Consider the following 10,752-nt stretch of genomic DNA (forward strand, 5'->3'; position numbering starts at 1 on the left):
TCTGAACCTGAAAAGCTCAGGTCCCTGTTCTCCTACAGATTGGAGTAATTGGGTAACTATTTGTGCTGCATAACTAAACTGAGAGTTTAGCTTATTAACTGAGAATAAATGCAATGAAATCCCTCTATTTATTTTTCAAATCTCTGACTTAAAACTCTGTTGTTGCATAAGAAAACTGTCACACAGCTGTGGAGCTGCAGGAAATACTCTGCATCACATCTGCTGCGGTCCTCTATGGATGGACTCGCTTCTTCCTGTCTTTATTTTGTCCAGTTTAAACACATTTGTTCCAAATTGTTCCCGTTTCACAGCCGGTTCCAGCTAAAGCATCAGCTGAGGCGTCTAATGAGGAGAAACGCTTCATCTCTACCTCCTCAGACGCTGAGGGAACATCTGAACCCACTCAGGGCGCGTCTGACCCGGTTGATTCCTCTCAGTCTAAGACTGAGCCACAGGTCTCTGATCAGGTTGAGGTTTCTGACTCTGTGTGCGAGCAGGAGGAAGAGGAGGATCAACATGGTGGTGATGAGGAGGAGCAGGTTAGTGTTTTTAAAGGGAAATAAGATTCTCTACATTTCACCCCTCAGGATATGTTTCTTGCATTCTGTGAAGGGACAGTTGGGAGCTGCTGCTTTGAAACAGATTCATCTCAGCACCTCCCATTCTAAGAAACTAAACCCTCCAGATCTCCCAGCTAAACCCTCCACACATCTGCAACCAATTCTGTGGACCATAACACAGGAGGAGGTGCTGCTTAGCCTTTAGGAGGAGCCTATAATTTACCTCAGACTGGGTGCATTTTGGTTTTAACACGCTGAGCATTTAAAAAATGACATCCATAAACCAATGAAACCCGACCTGCTTGGTTTTAACCCACACAAACACAGACTTCAGTATTTCACAGCTTCCCGACCCGCTTTTCCTCTATCAATAAAAATGAATAAAAGAATAAAAAAAAAAAACATATAACAGAGTTTAGGAAAGCTTCCACAGACAATTCAGAAACAAAAATATTTAGTCCTTCAGCATGTCCTCACCATTTAATCACTACTTGTTTTTACAGTTTCCTGTTTTAAGTTCAACTAATGTAAATAAAATATACAATAAATTCATATTTACAGGGTAAACACAAAGTAGAAACATTGTAAAAATCCTGTAAGTTTTTTTTTTTCATTGGAAAGAAAATTTTTACCTCGTTTGATAAATGGCTTTAGAGCTTTAAGCGAAGCAAAGTTGTTTTTAAATTTTTTTAAATTAATATTTAGTTTTTATTTTGCTTCCAGGAACCACAGGTTGTCATTAACTCCCCTAAGGTCCTAAAGGAACCGTCTGCATCTGAACAAATCAATGCTGTTCAAGAAGCCACAGTTTGCTCCTCTCAGGAGTCAAATGCAGCCAAGCTCCAGGAGGAGGAGGAGGAGGAAGAGGAGGAGAAGGAAGAGGAGGACACGGCTGCAGAGGTACGACTGGAACAACTCATAGGTCTGATGCTACAGCAGCTACCTACTGACATGTTAAAACCTTCTGCAGAGATCCCCTTCCACTGAGTTTGTCTCCTTTGACCTGACGGCTGAGGAACGCTCCAATGAGATGGCAGAAAGGGAGGCCCCGCCCCCTGCAGGTATAACTGACCAATTTTAGTTGTTTGAGTTCACATATTTCTATTAAACATGACATATTTTCTGGAAGTTTTCACAATACCAATCAGTCTTGAGTCCCAGAGCTTCAGTGGGACATTTCAGTATGAATTTTTTTTTTCTGCCAAAATGTTGTGTACAAAAAATGCATGTTGCGCACACACATTAAGCATGTTGCAAATGCATAAAGTATGTTTCACACAAACAACTCTTATCACTCACAAATAAACATGTTGCACTCAAATAAATCTTATTGATCACAAATAAAACTTGTATTGCAAACTCTCCTCTAATGTCACACACATAAAACTTTTTTCCCAAACTGTCCTTAAATGTCTCACACACACAAAAATTAGTTTTACAAACTGGACTCTAACATTGCACTGAAAATATAATTTGTAAATTGTCCCAGAGTACAAAACGATCTCTGCTCGCGTACGAGACAATTCTTCACAATCCGCGGTAAGTTTCTGCCAGAAGTCACGCGATTCGTGGAGAATTGTCATTCTGACTAACCGACAGCAGGAGGCGCCACGTCGAGCTGCGTTTCCCCATCAGATACGGTTTCCCCTGCATCTCCGCACAGCGCAGGCGGCACGATTCACCGCGCAAGCGACAGGAAACGCGCATGCTCGCTAAAGGCGCGTAACAGCCGCCCTGTGCTCGTGCCACAGGAGAACTACGGAGAGCGTGAAGGATCAAATGATAGCCTCTATGGAGAAATCTGGATGGATGGCGGAAAAATCACTCCATATTTCAGTCTCTGCAGGACTTTTTAAACCCTCTGAAGGTTCAAAACATTTATTATGAGCCGTCATTATTCAGGGTTTACACATCTACATCCATCTACATTTACTATTCTTTTGAATTTATTTTAAATAGTTTTGTTTAAAAGTTTTGACAACATATTTCCAAATCTTTCCATTAGTCCTGGACTTCGACTAGGCCATTCTTGGATACATTCACACATATGGTTTACTAATTAGAGGAATTTTAGAGGAAGGTATTTGGATTTACTGGAGTTTATTTGGCTGTGCACAAGTAGAGACCGCAACTTTTAGCCTCTGCTTTCTTGCAGTTCTAAATAAAACACAATTTTATGTTAGTAGAAGTTTGATTAAAAGGTCATGTTTATGAGTGTTTTTATAAGGAATTACTACTTGGATATGTAGGCTAATTAAACTGAAACACTGGCCTCCATTTGTGGAAAGAAACTGGGAAAAATGTACGTTTTGTTTAAACTTAAAACAAGCTCAATGAAGATAATGTAACATTAACAGTCAGTGTTTCCAACAGATTCCATGTTTGCAGGTTTATTCTGTCAGACTGACCTCTTTAAGCAGTTAGACAGCAGTTTACTGCAGACACTGAAGGAACATTTTACATTTTTTTTCTGTCTTTGGCTTCATTCTGTCTGCAGCTGGTAAAATACAGATGGTTGATTTTTATGGGAGGAAAACGAGAACAAAAAACAGACAGAGAGACATAGGCCTGTTGTTTTACCTCTTGGTATTTGTTTTTATCAGCAAACCTTGAGGCAGAAGTTCTTGCAGGTTTAGAGCCGTTTGAGAGGATTGTTTAACTTCTTAAAGAGGACTTCATACTTAAGTGCTAGTTGTTTAAATAATCCCCGACTGCTGAATCTGCCAAAAAAGATCATTATTCTGTTTCTTTATGGGGACCAGGTGTTATCCCTGCATTACCTTGTGGCACCATTGTGAGTTGTGTTGAATATACCTGAAGATGTATCCTTAATGTTGTTGTGTGGAGATGAAGCAGCTGTTGTTGGTTGAATTGTTGAGCAGCTGGAAAGTCGAGTGTATTTATATCTTTGAACATTTTCACTTAGTTTCAAATCTGAATTTTAAAGTAGCTTTTGTGCTTTAGTTAATGGAAACAATGCATGGCTCTGAAAAGGATTTGTCGGTAAATCTCTGGAAGAGGTGCATTTATCTATGTTTACAGTCAAATGTTTTGCTGTCTCTATTTTCAGTGGGATTTAGGGCTGGACTTTGACTAGACCATTCAGGATATCTGGGTTCTTCATCCCAACAGGAAGCACAGCAAATAATTCTTGTTGACAGACTGTCCAACCTGAGGTTTAGATGTCTAACCATGGACCTCCTGTTTAATGGTACCTGCTGTCTTCATGGTGCCACTTGGATTTATACTTAGCCTACATAACATACAAGTTTGACTCTTTAATCAGAGGATTTTTGAAAGGAAGTAGCTTTACTGGGTTATTAGTGGCTACCAGATACAAATGGACTGAATACATATGAGTTATGTAGGGATTTCTCAAATAAACTTCTGCTTTATGGCTGAGCAGTTCTGTGAAGTCCTGTAAACCCCTCTTTGTTGTGCTGCAGCAGCAGACGGTTCACATTGGTCCTTTTCAATCAGAAGTTTAAATCTTTGAATCTTTTTTTCAGATGCAGACTTTGAAAAATCAAAAGAGAAGAGCTCTGAGGTAATTTAAAGCTGCGCCTTTTGGAGAACATTTATTTGACAGAAGTTTCAGTGAAATCGATGAAATAATTGAGAATGATGCTGCATGTTGACCTTTCTGTGTCATCAGTGGGTGGAGGTGGAGGAAGAGGACTCTCGGTCCGAGACGAAGCCAGAAGACGAGTCAATGACCTTAGTGTCTATAAAGGACCAAGGTGATGCTGCTGATCACCCAGATAAAGGTGACTGATCTCAAACATCATGTTTCATTTCAAACCTTAAATTTCTTATACATTCATTTTCTTATTATAATAGAGGTATGGAAAAATAGCAGTGATAACATACTGTCCCAGCTGAAACGAGTCTTTGTAGACAAATATGGTTCTATGACTCAATTGTGGCATCAGCCTTATTCTATGGCGCTGTTGGAGCAGTGGATTATCTGTAGCTGAGAGAAAGCAGCTGGATAAGCTGATCAGGAATAGAATAGAAAATCCCTTTATTGTCCCACAATGGGGAAATTCTTGTGTTTACAGCAGCTAAAAGATTATAGAAAAAATGGCCACACAAATATGGACCTTAGAAAAAATGTATAAGAGTAACATAATAGTGAGGAGTTACGAAATAAACAATAAAATACTGAACTGTAAAGTATTTTAACAATATAAAATTTGTGCACCTGGAGAAACAATAACCAATAAATAAAGGAAGGCCAGCTCTGTGAATGGATGCCCTCTGTACTCTGTGCAGACGGTAGGAAATAAAAGGATCCTAACTAGATTCAAATCTCTGTCAGTGACAGACTGCTGCACCCTAAATGCACCAGGGAGCGTTATCACAGATCCTTCCTCCCAGCAGCTGTAAGACTCTATAACCACCACTGTTCCCAACAACCTCAATAAGTCGTTACATTAGAGCTGACTTTTGCAGAGTTTCTTTCTTAGTCACTTAAATAACGTGCTGCTGTTTTTTTTTTTTTTTGCACATCTCTGGTGTTGCTGTTATTTTTCCACATATCATTTACTGTAAATATGTGCACAGCTGTTATTGTTTTTTTTTCCATTATCCAGGTACAGTGTATCATATTGTAAAAGCACTCTAAAGTAAAATACTAAATTTCAGGGGTAACCAAAGGTCCACAGATATTTTTAATTATAATCTGTTACTTTAACTTACTTACACAGAATTCAACACTGAAATAAAATAAGGTTTTTATGCATCCGTGTTATACATTGAATAAAAAAATAAAAAAAAAATATTTTTCAATTTTAAAATCTAGTGTTTTTTGAAGTAGAGAACAACAATCGTTCAGTTTGGTATATAGACATTTTCCTGATTCACATACTTTATAAAATACCTGAACTTTCTTTTTTTCTTTCTTAATGAGAGCAGTGGGCTTTATGCTGCCCTGCAAGGCTTTAAACCTGGGTTTGAATGGAGACAAAGATCATTATGAGCCTGGATCAATATTTATTTGGGTGGAGAATCCTGCTTCGCAGCAGCAGGTTGAGCCAAACATCCTCTAAATGTGCAGGGTCATCTTTGAGCGCCATTTCACTTTTCTGTCACCAGTTCACCACAGTTCTTCCAGCAGTCCACACTTTCTCTGCTCTCTTTTTCTCATCATCTTCTCCTTCTTTCCCATCGCCTGGCTTGCCACAGGTTTGCCTGCTGTGTCTAAAAGTAGCAGCAGCAGCAACCCAGACTGACAGCAGCTCATTGGCTCATTTGGATCAAATGGAGCCTGGTGCCGGACGCTCTGGAGGGCTTTACCGTATTAACAGGAGAAGCAGTGCAAGTGAAGTCAGACACTGCAGTCAGACAACATGCTGTAATTTATAAATGTTTTAAATCAATGTGGGTTCGGATCCGGACCGCAGTCCCCTAATCCCTCACCTCTGCTCTGTTTGTTTTATTTTCCTATCTATTATTTTTATACACTTTCTACCACCTCTACTATAACCTTTTGCTGCTGTAACACCTAAATGTTTTAAATCAATGTGGGTTCGGATCCGGACCGCAGGCCGCTAATCCCTCACCTCTGCTCTATTTGTTTTATTTTCCTATCTATTATTTTTATACACTTTCTACCACCTCTACTATAACCTTTTGCTGCTGTACTGTAACACCACAATTTCCCCATTGTGGGACAATAAAGGGATTTTCTATTCTGTTCTAAAAAACAAACAAAGAAATGATGTGAAAAGAGAGCCACTTTAATTGACTGCTTCTACAGCTGCTGAAAACACAGAGAAGAATCCCACATTTCCACAGATATAATTAAGTTAGTATCAGAGAGAGACGAAGAAGAGTCAGAAGAACATGAGCTGTCATCAGATAGCAGAGCAAAGTTTAGAGTGCAGCTCCGTGCGCCTTGGAGCCGCTTTCAAAAGGCAAGTTGCTTCTCACGGCAGTAAAATAAATCACTGAGCGGTATGGAGGAGCAGCAGAAACAATGGATGATTTTATGATGTGAACACACTGCCTGACTGGTAATGAATTTCAGCTTTAGAATCTGTAGACATCTTTGGTTTTATACTTATGTGTTTTATTATATTCAATAACAAAACACATGAAATGTGTCAAAGAATAGTTTTTATTTTTAAGGCAAGTCTTCATTAAGCATATAAATGTCTACATGCTGAACTTATATCATGTTAAATATTATATCAGTTAAACACGTCTGTAGAATACTGATGAACTGGTTTTTGGGGGAGTTTTTATCGTTTTCCAGGAATAAATGAAAATGGTTGGCCTTTGGAACAGAGCTTAGTTTGATCCTACTTATTTAGGTCTTTCATTATTAACAATAAGTATATCTAAGGTTTGTGACCAGGACCTATTCTTACCTGCTTTCTACTCCTTCCTCTGTAAAATATCAGGATAGTTCTCAAACGCCTATCCCAGAGGTCACGGATTAGCGGACGGCGGACCGGATCCGTACCCACCTGCTGGCTAATCTGGACACAGCCTGATTTAAAACATTTATAAATTACCACATTTTCTCCAACAACAGTTCACTTCACTTGTGCTGCTTTTCTTGTTAATGTGGTAAAGTCCTCCAGAGCGTCCGGCACCAGGCTGCACATGATCCAAATGATCCAATGAGCAGCTGTCAGTCTGGGTTGCTGCTGCTGCTACTTTTAGACTCAGCAGGCAAACCTGTGGCAAGCCGGGCGATGGGAAAGAAGGAGATGATGATGGGGAAAAAGAGAGCAGAGAAAGTGTGGACTGCTGGAAGAACTGAGACTTAGTCTTAGACAGTACTTTATTGATCCTTTGGGAAGAATCCCTCCAGAAATTAAGGTTACCAGCAGCTTACAGGGCAAAAAAGTATTAAGTTAAATTAAGTTAAAATTAAGCAACAAAAAAGTATTAAATGAAATTAAAATTAAGTGAAATACAAATGCAAATAAATATGGAGTTGACATTTAACAGAAAAAATAAAAAAATACAAGTGTTGCTGCTCCTTCCCCTATCCCCCTGTCCTGTATCGCCTCCTCGCCCCCAGTGAGGCGTTGTGGTGAACTGTGGTGAACTGGTGACAGAAAAGTGAAATGGTGTGATCAAAGATGGCCCTGCACATTTTGAGTATGTTTGGCTCAACCTACTGCTGTGAAGCAGGATTCTCCACCATGAACAGAATTTGGAATTGCCTTCCATTCAAACCCAGGGTTAAAGCCTTGCAGGGCAGCATAAAGCCCACTGCCAACATGAAGACAGAAAAAAGAAAGAAATAACAGTCAGTTCAGGTGTTTTATAAAATATGTGAATCAAACTGAACGATTGTTGTTCTCTACTTCAATTCATTTTTTTTTAAGTCAATGTATAAAATGGATACATAAAAATAAAATTTGCTTTCAATGTTAAATTCTGTTTAAATTAACAGTGTATAATTAAAAATGTCTCCGGACCTTTACTGGTTGTTTTTCTTTTTTCAGACGCCACTGATTTTTAATTGGTTACCCCTGGCCTATCCTCTTCACTCCAGAACAATAACCACATTTATTCATGTTAATGTTAAATTTGCTGGACTTCACTTCTGTTATCACCATGGAATGAAAAATTGCCCAATTTTTCATTATCAATATAATTGCTTCCATTTTCTATTTAATGGAAAAGCATTTCAAACTCACTTTAAGCTTCCATTGAATCCAGTTTGGTTATACTTTAAAGACAAAAGACTTTTTTATAGGTAAAGATCCTTTTATATTTAATCTCATTCAGATAATTTAAACACAGTAAAATGAGTTATATTTTTAATATTCTTTATTTATAACCTGAGCTTAACTGGCAGAGTGTTCATATATTTAATGGTAAAATTACCAAGTAGCCAGACTTTCTTGTCATCTTTGATTTCTGTAGATTATCCAAGCTTTTTTTTTATTTTTTTAGTTTAACTGTTTTTCAGTTTTAGATGATTAGCCCCTCACTTCTACCAGTGAAGCATTAATGCGGTAACAAGGATAAAAAAAACAATTGTTTAGGATATAAAAGATTAAAAAAGCTAGTTCAGTTATTGGGCTGCACTGTCATAAATTCACCAATGGTACAAGAAAGTTCTTGTTTAGTTTTCTTGCTTGATCTTTAGTATCTGAAACATCAGCATGCGTTTATTGTTACTGCTTCACATAACTGATAATACACTGACACATCATTCATAACACAAGCTCAGTGTGTGACTGTTTTTGTTTTTTTATTTGCACAAAGATGCAGAAGATGGCCACATTATCCTGACTGATGACCAGGAAGCAGCCAAGCAGGAGGCTGCAGAGCTCTTTGGAGACTCCATCGCTCCCAGGAAGAAAAAAAAGAAGTCCAAAAAGAGTTCTGCCGAGACTCCGCTGGTTGACATTGAAGATGCAGCGAGTGCTGATGTAATCGTTATAGACCCACTCGATGATACTCCTCTGACAAGCAGGTCAAAAAAGAAGAAAAGGAAGAACAAGAAGAGGGAGAGGAATTTAAATGGAGAAGAGGATGAGAAGAAAGGGGTGTCAGAAGAGTCTCCAGTAGCTACACCAAGGAAGAAAGAAAAGAAGACAGAATATATGGAGGAGGCAGCAGATAGTGGCTTCTCATCAGAAAACAAACAGAAAAAGAAGAAGAAGAAGAAGCTTGAAGATATGATGGAGGATCAGACTGAGGAGAGAGGAATAGATCAGGAGAATTCTGTGAATTTGGCAGAGAAAACACAGAAAAGAAAGAAGAGAAAAAGGGAGGAGCTGCAGTTTGAAGAAGAACCAGCAGAGGGCGAGATTGAGACAAAAGCTATGGCTGGTGAGGAAAAAACAAACAAACATGTTTTTAAAGAGACTTATTTCTTGGGGCAGATGCATTTAATTTGTGCAGCTCTTTAAACATCTTTTTCAGGCAGCAACTTGCCTCTGCTGATCTCTGCAAAGAAGAAGAAACGTCTCCGAAAGATGCTTAGCCAGAAGAGGAGGTTAAAACATGAGCAGAGGGGGATGATGATGAAGGCACAGAGTACCGGCCTCTGGATGGGAAGAAAAAAGTTTGTTTCTTTTCTTAGACTCTAAGAATACGGAAGAAGAAAGAATAGCATTAATGAGTTTTCAAAGTTGGGAGGAAAATAATTTTGCTTTACCTTTTTTCCAGACAGAAACAGGAAGAAACTGACAAGTTATCTCAACCGAGGATGGGAATAAACAAAGAGCAAGAAGAGAGTTCATCAAAGGAAAACCAGCCTCCCAGGAAGAAGAAAAAAGGATCAGTAATAAGCATCCAGGATGCTCCTGTTGAAGAAGAAACTACAGTTTCAGAGAAAAAGAAGAAAATAAAGAAAGAAGAGATCTCACCTCCTGCTGATGTGACAGAACCTCCACCTGCAAAGAAAAAGAGTGAGACGCCCTCCATAAATAACTACTCTTTGCTCATTTCCATGAGTTTCTGTTCACAGGTTCATTTAAAAGCTCGACTGTTATCCCTCTTCTATCCTCATCCACAGAGAAGGACAGAAAGAAGAAAAAACTGGAGGACACAGAACCTGCTGCACATGTAGCTCCTGCTGTTCCTAAGGTAAGAAACGGCGAATGTGAGCGGAGCGCCACGCAGTTTCCGAACATTCGCTCTACCGCTGAAAGTTATGCCAGGACGCTCCGCACTCACCCTAATTTTCCTGCTCCTACGGCATTTCTGACATTTTTTCTTCATGTAATGATGCCAGGGCCCTGGGACACACGGCGTTTGATTATGCGACCGATACATGAGTATTGTCTTATTTAACTGGCTGTTAAATTATCGCACCGTTTCCCAGCTGTGAACGTAACACCTCGCTCCATTCATGTTGCCCCGCGTTTCTTATTTAATTGTTCATTAATTTTACTAGACTACATTAAAAAGGTCTACTTCACATCCATTAATTATGAGATAATAGTGTATAACACCTTAGGGGTGGAACGGTTCACAAAATCCACGGTTCGGTTCGGTTTACGGTTTCGTGGTCACGGTTTTCGGTTCGGTTCGGTATATGTTTATTGTTACACCGAAAAATAAAAAAAATTAATAAAAATTATAGAAGTTAATGATAAAAAAAAAATGAAATTAATGAAAAGGAAAAAAAATATGAATTGTAATTATTTTTAATGTTGCACTTTTATCCACAGTTTTCTTTCCGCCGTCATCGTAGGTCACTCTAAATGCAAAG

General features: G+C 38.8%; 1 protein-coding gene and 1 long non-coding RNA gene across 2 annotated transcripts in view; both read left to right on the plus strand.

The window, feature by feature from the left end:
* The first annotated feature begins 274 nt into the window (after window positions 1-274).
* On the plus strand, window positions 275-1,420 carry LOC107090366. Its single transcript, XR_001481474.1, has 2 exons — window positions 275-539; window positions 1,284-1,420. It is a non-coding gene; the product is annotated as an uncharacterized LOC107090366 (long non-coding RNA).
* A 5,032-nt stretch (window positions 1,421-6,452) lies between these two features.
* The window catches only part of LOC107090364 (uncharacterized protein DDB_G0286299-like), a 6,122-nt gene continuing 1,822 nt past the window's right edge, over window positions 6,453-10,752 (plus strand). The window contains exons 1-5 of the mRNA XM_015383694.1: window positions 6,453-6,577; window positions 8,796-9,365; window positions 9,459-9,600; window positions 9,705-9,946; window positions 10,054-10,124. Coding sequence (XP_015239180.1) covers window positions 9,137-9,365; window positions 9,459-9,600; window positions 9,705-9,946; window positions 10,054-10,124 — 684 coding nt within the window. The 5' untranslated portion in view covers window positions 6,453-6,577; window positions 8,796-9,136. The remainder of the gene's footprint in view (window positions 6,578-8,795; window positions 9,366-9,458; window positions 9,601-9,704; window positions 9,947-10,053; window positions 10,125-10,752) is intronic.

The sequence above is a fragment of the Cyprinodon variegatus genome, unplaced genomic scaffold, assembly GCF_000732505.1.
Source record: "Cyprinodon variegatus isolate N-32 unplaced genomic scaffold, C_variegatus-1.0 Scaffold292, whole genome shotgun sequence".
In the NCBI taxonomy this organism is placed as follows: Eukaryota; Metazoa; Chordata; class Actinopteri; order Cyprinodontiformes; family Cyprinodontidae; genus Cyprinodon; species Cyprinodon variegatus.